The sequence below is a fragment of the Taeniopygia guttata genome, chromosome W (assembly GCF_048771995.1).
Source record: "Taeniopygia guttata chromosome W, bTaeGut7.mat, whole genome shotgun sequence".
Classification (NCBI taxonomy): domain Eukaryota; kingdom Metazoa; phylum Chordata; class Aves; order Passeriformes; family Estrildidae; genus Taeniopygia; species Taeniopygia guttata.
In genome coordinates this window covers 9,512,236-9,528,405 of record NC_133064.1, presented here as the reverse complement: position 1 = coordinate 9,528,405, position 16,170 = coordinate 9,512,236, and the positions used below count along the sequence as shown (strand labels likewise).

Here is a 16,170-nt window from a genome sequence, read left to right as displayed (position 1 = left end):
TAAGGCCAGATACTGATAGATGAAAGAAGCAATGGGGGAAACCATAAATTCCATATGAATTCCACTAATTGGCACAGACTGTTACTTAAGACTGTGTTAAATCTCTGGATTTAGAGAAAAAGAACAGAGACAAAGAAAAATAAAAAGGGGGGGGGTATACATTAGAAGGGGTCTTAGGCGTTTTTGGAAGTCTGTACTTCTCAAGTACCTCAGCCAATGGGGAAAGAGAGAGGGGAATGTGGCCGGGAAATTAGGATAAAAAGTAGGCTGCGTCCCCTAAAAATTTTGAGAGACCCCAGGGGAAATGCCCCATGGCCTCTCCATTTATTCAAATAAAGTTACAGGACTTTTCTGTCTCCTTTTTGGACATAAACCTCTGACATAATGGATTAATTTTCCTGACACACTGCTGCTTGGGGGGTTGCTGCAGGATTTTTAGGGGACCCTAGGTCATGCAAGGTCGCTCCTCAAAACTCATCCTTTGTACAAAAGCTGCTCTTTTTTTGACCGTGAATGTCTATCAGTGCAGCAGCACGGACTGGCCGTACCCCACCCATGACCCTCACAGAAAACCGCTCCCTCCATCCCACTCATAGCTCTCCACCCAACTTTTCTTCCGCCTTACACGACATGTGGACCTGCCCCGTAAGGGCTGCTGCAACGCCGGGAACCACACACCCACGCATTCCACAAACGGTGTGGAGGAGAGCGCTTCCCCTTTAAGTGCTTCGGTAAGGGCGGGGCGGGGCTTGCCGTGCGGCGGGGCGCAGCGTGGTGCGCCACAGCGCGCCGCGCTGAGGTCAGATGCGAGTGGGTGTCGTCACAAAAGGAAGTGGCGGCGGCGACGGCTGTCAGCGCGGGGTGGGGGGCCTGTCGGGCAGCGCGACGGCGGCGGGGCAGCGGCCGCAGCAGCCTGGGCGGCGGGGGCCGCGCGGGCCGCGCCGCGCCATGGCCCAGCAGCAAATGAGCAGCTCACAGAAAGCGCTGATGCTGGAGCTGAAGTCGCTGCAGGAGGAGCCGGTGGAGGGCTTCCGCATCACCCTGGTCGACGAGTCCGACCTCTACAACTGGGAGGTGGCGATCTTCGGGCCACCCAACACCCTCTACGAGGGCGGTTACTTCAAGGTACGGCTTTTCCCCACTCCGCCGGTAGACCGGGCCTCCCGCCGCCGCGGATGTACCCGCGAGCTGCCGCCGGGGCCTGCACCACTCCCCTCGCCGCCTGCCGGGCCTCTTTGTCGGGTCTGGATGGGCCGCGGCGGGTTTGCGGTCACTGTCAGCTCCTCCACCCTCCGCGGGAGGGGGCTGGGGCCTACGGAAGGAGGGAAGGCAGGGCTCGGTGCCGGTAGATAGTGCCCTGCGAGCTGCCCTTCCCCTCCCGCTGCCGGCAGGGCAGGCTAGCTGGGGGCCTGCAGGGCCTCCTCTTAGGATGCCCTCTGGGAAGAGGAGGCCGTGTTACAGCTGTCTCTGTTCTGTTATTTCTCAATTTTAACCCCAAAGAAACGCAGGTACCTCAATACAGAAAGCAAATTCTTCCCTTTCAACCCCAAGTTTGTTCTCATGACTCTAGTCTGTGTGTGTTTATTTCAAAGGGGCTTCCCTTGATAGCTTTGTCATGTAGGCGCATCCTGTGTAGGATGACTAACTCAATATAAAAGCAGTGAGATTATTTTTTCAAAACTTCGTGGACTTCATGACTGTTTTTCATGATTTTTTTCCCCTCTGGTTTCCTTTTCTTCCTCTCCAAATTTCTTAGAGGGCAAACTTCAAAGGGTTACAGCAACACATAATTGGTGAAGGTAGATAAAAGCATTTATCTCTGAGTCTTCCTGTTAATCTGAAAATGTGTTTGTGGTTCTCTTATATAGTGAGCGAGAAATCTGGCACTGCTACCCCAGAAAAGGGGGGAAACCTAAATTCTCAAAACAATTTGAGGAGGAATTCCATGATTTTTCTTAAAGGAAGCAATTGAAAAGCCATAGTGCCTGCAGGAGATATGTTGCATCGGGCAGACCCCTTTCCACTTGATGTCTGCTTGGTCTCTACCAAAATAATGTCCCCTTCAGCTCCCTTCTCCCAGGAGTTATTGTTTTAGTAGGGGCTCCTGTGTCTCTCATTTCATGCTCTTTGATTTCTGTCAAACCAAAATAAATTTCAGGATAATTTTTTTGCTTGGCTGACATGCATCTTGGTCTCTCTGGGTGTCCTGGTTTCAACTGGGATGGAGTTAATGTCTTCTCAGTAGCTGTTACAGTGCTGTGTTTTGGATTCATAATGAGAATGGTGTTACTAACACCAGTGTGTTTTTTTTTTTTTTTTTTTTTTTTGCAAAGTTGTGTTTATCCTAAGTCAAGGACTTTTTTTCCTTGTCTCATGCTCTGCCAGTGAGGAGGTTCACAAAAGAAACTGGGAGGGAGCACAGCCAGGACAGGTGACCCGAACTGGCCATACCTTAGAATGTCATGACCAGTATATAAACTGTGGGGAGTTACTCAGAAGGGTGGCCAATCTGGGTTCAGGAAGGGGGAGTGTCTGGCATCGATCAGCAGGTGGTGAGCAACTGTATTGTGCATCACTTGTTTTTTCCCTTTTAATTATCATCATTATCATAATTTACCATGATTACTGTATTTTACTTTCTTTTCAATTATTAAAATGTTTTTATATCGACCTACAAGTTTTACTTTGATTCTCCTCCCCATTCCATCATGGCGGGGGGGGGGGGGGGGGTTGAGCAAGGGACTGCATGGTGCTTTATTTCCAGATGGGCTTAAACCACAATGCTGGGTCAAGGTTTAAGACCTTTGTTACACAAACCCAGATTTAACTTGTAGCATGTGGAATAATAGATTTGTGTTCTGTTTGGCTTTATTATTTAGAAGGAAGGGAAGGCTTTGGCACAAGGCTTACTTTTTGTAATGAGTTGGTGGACATGCTCCTGTAGGTGTGATAGGTATATTCTTAGACTCGCCTCCATTATTACTTATTCTGGAAGTTGCTCTAGTCTTGGGTTGGTAATTGGGCCATTTTTACATCTGAATGGTTTGACAGCCTCTTCCTGCACTTACACACTCATCCATTATTTTCCAAAGAAATCACAATGGTTCAAAATATTTTTGCTTGTGTATGTAATTGTTCTTGGAAAGAAGTTAAAATAACCTATGAAATAATCTGGGGATGTGCATTAACAAGTGTAGACTTTAGGCAAGGTTGCCAATTGCCTTACCTCAGTATTATGAATGTGATATCTCTTTTGGTATTTTATGTCCTTGAAATGTTGTACCTTTCTTGTAAATCCTTCTGACCAGTCCTGTGGTGCTTATTTTGAGAGTGGGAGATGAAGGTCTCGTGATGCCTTCACCCCTCCACAGCAGAGGAATTCTCTTCAAGCATCATGGCTGAAGTCTCTCATATGTTGTTTCTGTCTCACCTTCCCTCCATGAGGAGCTGTGCATGGTGGATTTTATTTTGGTCGTGTTTGGTCTTTGGTTATGCATCTTAGATACTGAAAAGTGATTTTTAGATGCTTGTTCTGTCACTAGGGAGAAGGAGTCCTGTGATTCCGAGAAGTGATGTTGTTGAGTTACTTTGTATTGGGCCTTCATGCAAACTTTTAGATGTGTTAGACTTGGCTTGCTGAATCACTTAGAAATAAAATAAAGTTGGATATTAATCTTCTGGGGTGACTTCTATGATATATTCATAGTATATGCAAGGTGAGCACTAGTTTAGATCAGCATCTGATTTGTTTTTCACATTTCTTGACTTGATGAAATATTTAGCTTCATCTTGTTTTGTCTTTTTAGTTTCCTAAGATTAGGTAAGTAGGATTAGAAATATGCAATCTGTAACTTTTTTTAAACTTTGTGGCAATGAGAGTTTGGGAAATTTCTTCCACTTGAGGTGTGGTTTGAGGGTAGGAACTGGAAGGGAAGTACAATGGCTTCTAGTTAAGCTCAAGTATAAATATTTTGAGAAAAGCCTGTATTTAATGTGACCTTAATAAGGTGTTGATGCTAGTTGATTGGGAATACAAATGCTTGATTTGTGCTCATGAAACACTTGAACCTTTTGACAGGTTGTTTTTTCTTGAATAAATATGACTTTTATCTCTGGGTTGTTGAACTAGCTGAATAAACTGAAATGAGGGAAGTGTTCTCTTTGTACCTTTTTGACAGGACCTGCTGTTGTTAAAGGCTGGTTCAACATATCAACAGATTCTGCTTTCAGTTGCTAATCCTGTAACCAGTATTTGATAAATTGAAGCAGAAAACCTGTCCCCCTGAATGTTTGTTTAAATGGTAGATTATCAGTATCTTAGTGCTGTCTACAATAAAGGTTGGGGACTTGTTAAAAATTCAAGCACAGCATCTAAGCATATTTTATAAACTAATATAGCATGCTCAGGTTTACTGCAGTACATCATAGTTTAGGACATCCTAGCTAGATGGAAAGGGCAGCAGTCTTCAGAAGCAACCACTTTGTGGAGAGCAGCTTGTATCAGTGAGGGATAGGAGCAGTCCTGAACTGCAAGCCCCCCTCATGCAATCAGCTAAAAGTGTACATCTGCAGTGAAGGTTGTCACAAGCCCAGATGTTTCTTAATGGCTGTCCTTATCCCTATTAATCTTTGCCTTATCTAGTGACTTTATGTAGCTATTCATTATGACTGGGAATAATGTTTTGGGCAACCCTTTGCTCAGGTTCCAGATCACCACCCTCAAGGAAGGAGTTCAGTTATTTCATACACTGGTGACCTCCCATTCTTGTGCTGGAAGCCAATATTTCAGGGAAGGTGAAAGTGAGAAATTATATAAATAGAAACTTCATTATTAGATGTGTAGTGCTGCCCAGAAGCACAGTTTGACCAAGTTTGCTGTGTCAAGGAAACAAGAAGAATGAACTGCACTGTTAGAGTTTGGTAGTTCTTAGGACAATTTATTTCATAAGGTGTTTTTGCTATATGAAGGAGCAAATCTTGAGACAAATGGGGGAGGGAGGAACCCAAGCATTATGCTTAGTTTTTTCAAGTGATTCGGTGGCTAAACACTTGTTAAAGCATTGCTTTCCCTGCTTTTTCTAAGGTGTTAACTGTGTGCTGCTTAGAGTTCTGTATTGTTAGATCTCAGTTTCTTCCAAGTGATTTGTTTTGATTTCAAAGCAACTTGCAATATATGAGAATAATTTTTTTTTTTTCAGAGCAGTGAATTGATATGGAACTTAAAGAAAACTGATGGCAAGTATGAGCACCATGCTTAAAAGTTTTGGTCTTATAAGATGCTTTCTAGAGAGCTTAAAATTAAGCAAATAGAAGTTGTAACTAGTAGAACACAACTCCACAAAAATATTTCTTGGTGCCAAGGAACAAATGTGTGTTACTCTGAGCATAAAAGCTGCCTTCTGCAGGCCTCTGCATTGCAAGGTGCTACAAAGCTTCTCTCTCAGTGTAATTAAGCTTCTATTTTTGTTTTCTTTAGGTATTGTTGATGCTAGTAAGCAACCCACCTATCTGTAGGATAGGATCACCTATTGTTGGCTATCTCCAAAGTGAAAGAGATATTAAGCTGTCTGTAGGCAGGAAGGCAAGAAACATCTGATGTTGGTTCATGGATCATAAGCATACTTTATGATCTCTAACTCTCAGGCCTAGGGAATACCTGACTGACCCTCACTCTGCTGTTGCATGTAGGTTTTTGGATGGTTGGGTCTGTGGGACCCACAGAACCTCTTAGACTGTAGACTCTTTTGGACATCTGCCTGGCTTCAGGAGGCAACAGGCAAGATAATGATGGTAGCCAGCTTCCAGCCCTTCCCCTAGGACTCCTCTGATCCAAGTAGGGATATTGCATATGCTAAGAAGCACAGAGAATGGTTTCCACTTCTAATACTGCCTGAGACTAGAAGATTGTGTGCACTTAGGTCCTGGTGTATGGCAAGAGGAGACCCTGCTTCTGCCATGGGGATAAAAATAGAAAGCTTTCCATTTGGAAAGATTGAGCACTGTCAGTTTGCTTAATTCATTGTTTGACTCTATTTCCATGAGTCTGCACAGAGTGATCCTTGGATAAGGTAAAATAAAACATGACTTTTTCTTGGATATCAATGTGAAGAATTGTGCCTCCTGAGATTTCTTGCAAGTCTGTTCAAGAGATAATAACTAAAAGCATGTGCAGAGCTTTAGATCTGGTTTATATTATGGAAATTAGTGGAAGCTTTTGACTCTGTAATGTTAGAAGGGTGTTCTTAATATTTTGTTTGCCTGGTAAATCCTTAAGATCTCTGCTATTGCAGTGGTGTTCTGCCAGTGTCTGAGTGTGGGACCACATCTGTAACTTCTCAAAAGCTCAAACATGTTTTTACCTTACTGTTTCTGAAGTCATCTTTACACTGCCTGTTATTTTACATAGTGATATATTCACACTGTTTTCTTTTAAATAACACTTTAGTTGTGATCCATGATGCTCATTTTACATCTAGAGGGTAGGAAATGCCAGAAAAAAGTGTTTACAGAACTTTATTCTCTTCTTTGACATCCAGCTTGGCTGTGTAGTTTATGGCCATCATCAGATAGTCATAGTAATGTGTAGTATAGGCTAAAGAGCTGAGATATTATCTTGAACTGAAGTGTATCTGAGTTAGTTGGAAACATAGCAGTTACAGATGAACTGCAGTGTGGTTGGACTAGAGGTCATGTGACTCATAATATAGCATGTCCTCTTATAATTTGGCCTGTGTGTCATCAGATGTGTGCATATACATGCATGTACACAAAATTAGCTTCCTATTTTCAGAGTTCTACTTCATTTTTTTAAAAAATAGTGTTTTATTCAGCATTTTGAGTTAGAAGAATTGCAATTACTAAGATGTTGTGGTAGTGACTGAATGTCTCATCTCACCAGATCAGTTTAATAGTAATTTGGCACTGTGTACCTTCCCCTGAAGCACTAGTAGCCAAGATGAGCCAAATTGATTGCCTATCTCCACATTTTCTGAAATATTTGAAATGTGTAAATATCTGCCCTAAGTGTCCTACAAATAGGAGAATGTGGGAGGATGGATTGTAAGAGAATAGAGAGTGCTGAAGGCAATCTTACCCCTGAGGAGTTGCAGCTGTACTAATTACCAAAGAGTAGGAACAGCCTTGCCTTTAATAGGTCACAGCTGTGTCCAATAAGGATGGTCCAATAAGGATGGGTGTTATAAAAGAGTGGGTTAGCTAGTCAAGAGGAGAATTGGAGTCAGTTGGCTGTGCTGCTGTGAGGAGCAAGGGTCAGGCGGCCTGCTAGGGACAGATAGGGTTAAGCGGTCGTGATAGCGATAGGAAGAAGTCAGCCAGCCATGTGGAAGAAAGAGAAAAGGAATCAGAGTTGAGAGAAGCTGCCCCTGGGAACTCACAGAGAGAAGGTATGAAAGTTTTACAGTAAGGTAATAAACTAACAACGACAGTCAGTTTCCATCCACCATCGATTGGTGCCAAGCACTGACACCAACAATTGATGGCTCATACGGGGATGGATCCCGATGGGCGAAAAATTCTAAAGCTACCAAATTGGGATGCATGTATATTTTGGAATCTTGCTTGACTTGAAGAAATGTAACTTTCAGACTTTCTGGATGTTTGGGATTTTTTAATTGAGGCCATCACATGGAAAACAAGGGCTGTCTTAAGTGGGTGACACTTTCAGATACTGTAGTATTTGTTAATCCCAGAGAAGGCTGCCTGGCAAGCAGGCGGTGTCTTACTCCTTAAGGTTTTAGTACTAAAACATGACATGATGAATTTCCATTGGGCTGTTTTGTTTTCTTAAGATGATACAAGTAATTGAGAAATTTGGGTAAAGGGCTTTTGCTTGGGAGAAGAAACTTAAGTTGATAGCAGTAGGGACATGTTTGCAATAGCTATGTGACTCTTCCCCAAGTTAAGATATGTATCATAGTTAAAGTATTTAAGGCATATGTTTTCATATTCATTGTAGCAAAATATTTGGAGGTGTTAAGATGCAAAACTCTTTACCAGAGTATTGGGACAGTGTAAGGACCAATGTTTAGTAAATTGTGCCACTTGGGTCAATTCTTGTGGGATAGACATTGTGCAAAAATGTTTGGTTTTAAATTAATCCTTAGGCATCTCTACAGCTAGAAACCTTTTCATGTCAGACCTAGGCAAAGGCTGTGAATAATATTCTCTTTTGCAGCACCCTCTTTGGCCTTGTCAAAACAAAAGCCATGCAATGGAGTAGCTTTGACTTAAAATGCGTTATGTGAATATGCATTTGGTCTTGCATAAAGTCTGCTTGTATAACCCTCGAATTCATGGGTATAAGCTACACTGGTGTGCAAATGTTTGCTGATCTTGGCTAGAATATCTGTGTAAACACTCACTTTTATTAAAAGAATGGGCATGTTATGATATTTTGACGAAAACTGAATTTCATCTCTGTGTTCCTAATTACTTTTCTTGCAGAATATTAACTCTGCCAATACTTGTGCCACCATAGCTGAATGCCTTTCAGTGATGTGTTAAGCTTGATAGGCTAAGGCTTCTTTTATACCTTTTCCAGTGTCTTGTAGCTATTATCTAAATCCCTTCTAATTTGTCATTAATGTGTGTTATGGTTTGACACTGGCACAATGACAGCGCCACTGTGAAAATGCAACCTCTCAATTGAATGCTGTGAAATGCGATTGAGAACAGAGCAAAGTAGGCCCAAGCTTAATAACAAAAGTGAAAAAAAAAAACTTTATTAAGCTACTACTACTATACTACTATAAAAGAAAAAAAGAAAGAAAAGCACACACCAAAACCCAAAATGAAAACCTTTCAAAACATTCCTCCTCCCCTCTCAATTTCCAACAAACCACAGTGAGACACAACCTGGACCCCAATCAGGTTCCCACCCTCCAGATAATCAATACTCAGTCCATCAGGGGAGAGAGGAGTCTCCCTTGCACCATAGACCCCCAGGAAACACAGCTGCCACCTCTTGTGTTTCCATGTCACACATGGCACCGCCTGGAGAAAAAAGTTTGCCATGGAAACACTCTCCTTTCCAATGCACAGTGCTCTCACCACCAATGCATGGATGGACAGACTGCTTTTAGGATCATTCTTTTCAAGGATGCTCTGCCAAGAGGGGAAAAAACAACAGTTCAGTTTTTCATTTTTTGGGACCACAGCCCCCCCATTTTTTTCCTCCCCTGGGGCCATGGGTCTCAGGAACAGAGATCTTCTCTTCTTCTCCTCTGAAGACAGGGGGCACCACCACCAACCTCCCCAACTTTTCTCTGTTCGCTCCAATCCTGTCTTTTCTCAGCTGCTGAAGCAGGTCTCTTGGCTCACCAGCATCCTCTTAAAATACAGTCTCTCTTGGAGGAGAAAATTGGTTCCGTCTATGGCTAACAAGAAAAAGTCCAGCCAAAAGCCGCTCCATCATCTTCTCCCACCCAGAATTTCTCCTTCTAACATCTCAGGTCCCAGGCTGTCTCTCTTCCTCTCTTTCAAACTGAGGAGGAGAAAAATTTCACAAAGCTTTCATTTCTCAAGGAAGGGTTAAATGTCCCAACTCCCTGGACGGCTCTCTGCGCAGGCTCCGGCTCCCACGGCTGGGCGCCTTGTGGCCCCCCTGCTCTTCTCCTTCCCCGTGGTGTACTGCTGACAAACCGTAGCTGTCTCTTTCTCTCGAGGGAGAGAGACTCTGGGGGGAGGAACAGAGACATCCCAGATTTCTCCACCCTTCCATCTGCAGGGGGCCAGCCCAGTTCCAGTCCCCTCCACCCTTGGGCCTACCTCAAGCTGGGCCGCATTGCTCCCCTCCCCCACCCAGCCACCGGCCGGGTAGGGGAGAGTCCTGCACTGCACCCTGACCGGAACCAAAGACAGAGTGTTCTCCTGGGAATTCTGCTTTTAACCCCTCTGTGTTCTCAGAGGCATGTCCGCCCTCAATTGGTCACTCCAAGTGTCAATATCCAACCCTGACCCCTGACTGGATTGACCTCTTCCTTCCGAGAAAATTCTTTTTCCACGTCAAACCACGACAATGTGGTAACAAAATGCCCATACACAAATGTTTGATGAAGGCTTTGTCAGTTCTTAATAATATAGCTACTTCAGTGAGATGTCTGCCTAATCTTTCATGTGGTTTGTTTGGGTTTTTTGTGACCATAAGTTATTCAAAATGCTAAGCAGAAAAGGCATTGAAGCTCAACTTTTGTTAGAAACTTAGATTTATATAACAGAAGAAACATTACCATAATCTATTGAATTTGAACAGTAAGTGTCAAATGGCTATCTCTTGAGGCAACTAGTCATGTTAATAAAGCCTCTATAGATAATTATTTGTCACTTTTTTCAAAGACCAGTTCTTGTCATTTATGAATGGTATCCCCCAATTTATTATTCCCACTGAAACATCTCAGACCATGCACTGTTTGCTCCCTCCTCCTGTGGTGGGATGGAGAGGAGAATTGGAGGCACAAAAACAGGTTGTTAAATGAACAATTTACTAGAAACAGCAATAAAATAAGAAAATGAACAGTAACAACAGCAATACTAATAGAGAGAAAAACCCCACTGCCCTCTATTCCTCCAGTACATGGCATGAGGTGGTATCTAATAACCTCAGGGTCTGGCTATGCCCCTCCTGTATGCTGCGAAAATTAACCTTGTCCTGGCTGGAACTAGGACAATATCTACCCTTTATTCTATATCATCTGTCACGTCCAGATCCTGCAACTTCCAAATATATATATATATGTATATATACACACACATCATTCCCTTAGACAATGGCTGTCATTCCAAGATGTTTGTTCAGTTCATTTAGTCCATGAATGTGGGTTCTATCTGTCCTAGATGTCTTCCAGGGAAGGAGGGCTGGTGTGCTATCAGCTGGTTGTTGCATCAGGAGCTCATGACTTGTGTATCTGGAGCAGTCTGTCTGAGTTATGACACACAGTGTGCAGTGTCATTCAGCAACCAATATTATACAATTCAACATTACAGGCTGTTCTCACCCAAAAATCAAATCTCATTGAGGTACACATCGTGTTTCCCCATCCCTCTGCATTACCCACAAAGTGAACTTGAGTCTTTGAGCAAAAACAATCCCATGAATGGGTTTGCCTTTCCTTGAGGCAGGACTAATCCAAACTCTTCCCTAACACATTCCTCATAGGCACGTGGATGTTTTGATTGGGCAGGGCAACTCGATTGATAGATCCTCTTGTGTTAATTAACCAGGTGGCCTTCACTAAATGTAGATCCCAGTGTTTGAAGGTCCCACCATATATTGCTTTCAATATGTTTTTTACCAGTCCATTGTACTGTTCCATCTTGCTATTTTACTCCTAAAAACTGAATTTCCTGGGCAGATCCTTTGACCTAACTTTGCTTTATGGCAAAACTAGCTTTCAGAAATGGATTATCTTCTCCCCTTTCTCAAAAACATCCTCTGCTGTGTTGCCCCATCTGATGATGTCATCAATGTATTACAAGTGATCACTACCTGTTGTTCTTTGATCTTCTGACAGCACAGGCAAGGTATTCAGCTGCCTAATTTCCTCTTGACTCCAAAGCAGCTATCCCAAAACCCCAAAAATACACCTTTGAGCCCTTAAAATACCCTCTCCTGATGTAATCTATGACAAGGATGGGGTATTGTCCTGGGGTGACTTTATGATGCTGAATTGTATCCTCATTTGTCTGTTTAGCCTAGAAATAAGTTTGGCACTTTTAAAACTCAATCTGAGAGTGAAGGAGGGGATAAGGAGAAGCGGTAGAATGTCTGAGGCAGCTGTATTAAAAACATAGAGATAAGAGCTTGAGTTTTCCTACCCACAGTGTTGTCTGCAGCCCAAACAGTGGGAGAGAGCTCTCCTTTGCTTTTAGTTAGTTGTTTTAGCTAGCTGAGGCAGAGAAGTTGCCCAGACTGTGGCTTTTCTTTTTCTTGGAACTGATCGCCCTTGCTCTGGACTGAAAATCAAGAAAGACACAGGGAGCTCACACCTGTGGCTCACTGGGGCCCAGGACGCAGCATTTTCCAGCACAGGAGGGACTGGTAAGAGACTAAGCGAGCTGAGCTACGCTCCATAAAAAGGACTTAGTGAATTTGCCATCTTTTCAGAACAGTGAGAAATTTTATTGTTTAATATTATTCATTTTTTATGCTTGTGAATACTTTTCTTGTTAAGTAAACATGTTTTTTCCACTTTTCTCCAAGGAAATATTTTCCTGAACCAGTTAGGGGGAGGGGCTGCTTGAATCTGCTTTCTAGAGGGACCCCTTTGGAAGTTTCCTCCCACATTTGCCCTAAACCAGGACAGGTGTTTTTGCAATTCATTCTCAGCCAGGCTCTGTTCAGCTTCCGCTTCAGTCAGCTGTTGGAATCCCCCTGCAACTCCAGAAATAGAGATGGGTTTTGCCCCACTATATGTTGATGGCATCAATGTACATTGTGCACTGGTGTGAACTAAAGCCTTATACTTCTGTTGGTCTGATGTGCCAGGACATCAGATTGTTCTGCTTTGAAAGCAAAACCAGTGAGAGACTCCAAGTCAGAAATACAATTTATTGGGAAAAGGGAAAATAAACAAAATACATTCAATAATACAAAAGGAAGACCACCGACAAAGTCAGAATACAACCTGACACCCCTTTGGCCAGCATGTTGGTAGCAGTCCAAACTGGAGTGGCTGCAGTCCTCCCCTGGAGTGACAGATGTGGTTTCTGTTGGAACAGTGGACCTGTAGAAAAAGTGTAGTCGGTCTAGTGGAAAACCCCAGCTGTGTCCTCTTGGAAACCTGTGGGAAAGCTGCCTCTCTGTCTAAAAATGCCAGAATATATCTAGGTGCGAATGCTTAGCTCCTTCCCCCTGGGCGGAGCATCTCACAATGGTCTGATGTCATTTTGAGTCATGCAGTGGGTCCTTGATCACCTGTTAAACAGAGATGGCTCCTGGAGGGAGTTATCTCTGAGTCACATGGTGAGACATTGATGGGCCCATTAACAGGAGATAAGAAAAACTTCCCAGAGGACAACTGGTATACAGATGGTAGAAAACATCCTGCTTCTCAGTCTCAGACATAGATCCACACAGTCCAATACATCCGACTGTCCCTTTTCTATACCTGGCTCGCCCTCTAGTTCTGGTCATGGCACTCATTGCTCACTTGTTTTAAATATGATGAACTGCAGGTCCCTTCAAGAGGATTTGAAGTAACATCAGTACCTTCCATTCTGTGTGAGGACCTGCCCACTGGAAACTGGAGCAGCATTTATCCTTGAAGAATTTCCCATGGTGGTTGTCCTTCCTCTCAACTCAGATACCTATGGCTCCTAGGGCAGAGGTGGGTTTTCCATCCAACTTTTTCATGTCCTCTCCATGGTCATGCAGGTAAAAGCACAGGTTACCTACCGCATGGTGTGTTCCCTCTCTCTCTTGAGCAGGAGTGTGCTTGCCCTTAATAGCAGAGACTCTGGCCTTTACTAGCAGGGCACAGGACATTTCCTCTTTAAATTGCTGGAGGTCCTTGGACAGTCTTCCTGTGGCTGAGATCCAGGCCCACAGGGAGGAAGAGAGACTTTCCTCATATTACCAGCTGAGCAACCAAATTATCCACTCTTTGTTCTCCTTCTTTCCATGACATCACCGCCAATGAGTTGGTGTACAATGATGGCGTGCTCCATAGGAACTTCTGCCACATGGGTTGTGTGCCCTAGGCTTCATCTGGATCTACAGGGGATTGCTTGTTACTTGAATCCTTATAGAGTACCTCCAGCGCAGCTAATTCTCTCAGGTACTGAATACCTTGTTCCATGGTGTTCCACTTATTGCACTGATAGATCATCCATGAAAAGATACCTTTCCCTCATGCTTGACAGGATTCATTTCCAGAGGCTGAGAATTTCTGTCTTTTTCCCAATCCCCTCATAAATTCCCACATCCCAGGACAGGGATCCCAGCTGCATGGCTTCACTACCATCTAGTTCCATATCTTGGGTTGTGATATCCCAGCATTGGAACAGTCCGGTCACCATGGGCTCACCCTACTGGCAAGTAAAATCTTTTCACACATCTTGCAGCTCAAATTACTATCTTTGCTTGCCCATGCCTTTTACTCTTGTTGTGAGGACCCTATTTCCTCTTAATCCCTCACAAAGTTTCCTGATTTGGACTTGGATTTTTTCTTCTTTATAGGGGTGACTACTACCAGTATGGGTTGTTCCTCTGGTTCCGCTGCAGTTTGAGTGGCCACAGTGCCAGTTGCTCTGCTTTTCTCCTCCTCCCCCTGAGGGTGCTTTCTAGTAATGAGCAGTGTCTGGTAAATAGCAGCCAGATCCCAGCAAAATGAAGTAATTTGTGCCTTTCTGGAACTGCCCACAGCATTTTCCTTTCAGATATTCTTCCAATCTAACAGGGTTCTCTGGTTTTTCAGAGATTACCTTTGAAACCATTGGAGAAGTCCTCCAAATAGTGGCCTCTTTTCTGCCACATTCCATGCCACTCATTACTATCCCACCCTTGGCAAAGATCTTTGAATGGCCTTCCTGGAATTCTCTTTCATCACTCTAAATATGGTGTGGACTGTGATGCCTTGGAGTGGCTACCTGAAGACACAGAGACATGTCTGCTGGGTAAAGAACCTACCTAGAACAGAGGCTAGACAAGATTAAGAGGATAAGAGTAGGTATTTATTAAAGGCCTTCAGAATGTACACCTTGGGCAGTCAAAGCCACTGGGAGGCTCTACACCCAAGATGGACGGCGGTCACGAGTTTTTCAGATAGATATATGTTTGGTCCATTTACATATCAGGGTTTTATCCTCCAATTACAGCTTGAGGTACTGAAGTCGTATTCCCCATGTTTGCTTCCCCCGAATTCACGTTTGTTTATATTTTTCGGGGCCTGAGGCTGTAGAGTGTTCTTGTATCTCAGGCTTAGAGGGATTGTTTCGTCTCACTGAAATGTGAAGACAGTTAACTAACACTTAATATTGAGTTTCCAGTTATGCACTAATGCAGTACAGGATTTGAAAAATATAAAGGCTAAAATCTTAAGGCATCACTGGTACTGAGTAGACATAGCAACAAGAACATGCTTTCCTTAACATCCAAAAGAAATTAAAATATCTCAAATCTGTTGTAACAAGCCTGAAGGAGAAAAGGAGATAAAAGATGGAGGAAATCATCCTCCTCTGTATCCCTACAGACTGGGCATGATTATTAATGAATTCCCATAGGTAGCACCCAGTGCTGGGGCAGGTGAGCAACATTAAATATATATCCCAAAATTATCCTCATTGTCCTTAAAGTTATGTCCTAAATTGATACCCCTTAAATACCTTTTCTTTTACATTAGCCTGTTGCATATTCATAGACCCTCATGCATATCCATAAGCTAGTTTACATTTTCCAGGAACTATTTTACATGGCCCCTCCTTGGCTCCGCCTTTTTAGAGCATGTTTGTTTCTTGGCTGTGGTTTTGGCTCCTTCTCCTTATCACTTCCAGTTTGGGCCTTGGTCCATACTTTCTTCAAATGGCAGATGCTGATAGGTGGCATATCAATAGCAGGGTCCTCATTACATGTTCACTGGTTGTTATCCTGACCAAAAGGAAAGTTCACGCATAACTATATCAGCTACCACTACTACTATGTCTAAGTTTTTGTTACTAGCAGAAATAAAAGCAAAGTTATTTTAACATTATACATATAACATTCATCCTAATATTTGCGAGAAGCCAACAACATAATATGTATTTTTAAGAAGTGTGAGACCCCGTGACCTGTTGTCCATTTTATGGCCATTTTGGGTTGTGCCACGCAAGGTGGATCTATTTGAGGCCTCTTAATAAATACCTACTTTACTCTTTAGCTCTGTCTAGTCTCTGTTCTAGGTCAGACTTTACAAGGCATCAACTGTCACTGTGCTTTCCCAAGTCTCAGCTAGCACTAGTGCCTTTGTCGGGATTAGAACCCAGGCTGCCGGCATGGCAGGCGGCAATTCTACCGCTGAGCCACCAGGGCTGTTGCTAGGTTACCAAGTCTCAGATAGCCCAGTACCTGTAGCACTGTGGCAGCAAAGGCCACTCTCATGTGCCGCTGTCGGCATGAGGTATGGCCTGTGGGAAGACGAAGCCACCAGACTGAAAGACACGCAGAGCGACTCTGAC

At 43.4% G+C, this 16,170-nt stretch overlaps 1 protein-coding gene across 1 annotated transcript in view; it reads left to right on the top strand.

Moving 5' to 3' along the window:
* Nucleotides 1–780: 780 nt before the first annotated feature.
* LOC116806979 (ubiquitin-conjugating enzyme E2 R2) overlaps nt 781–16,170 on the top strand; it is a 165,184-nt gene continuing 149,794 nt past the window's right edge. Inside the window, exon 1 of the mRNA XM_032744787.3 lies at nt 781–1,125. Coding sequence (XP_032600678.2) covers nt 805–1,125 — 321 coding nt within the window. The 5' untranslated portion in view covers nt 781–804. The remainder of the gene's footprint in view (nt 1,126–16,170) is intronic.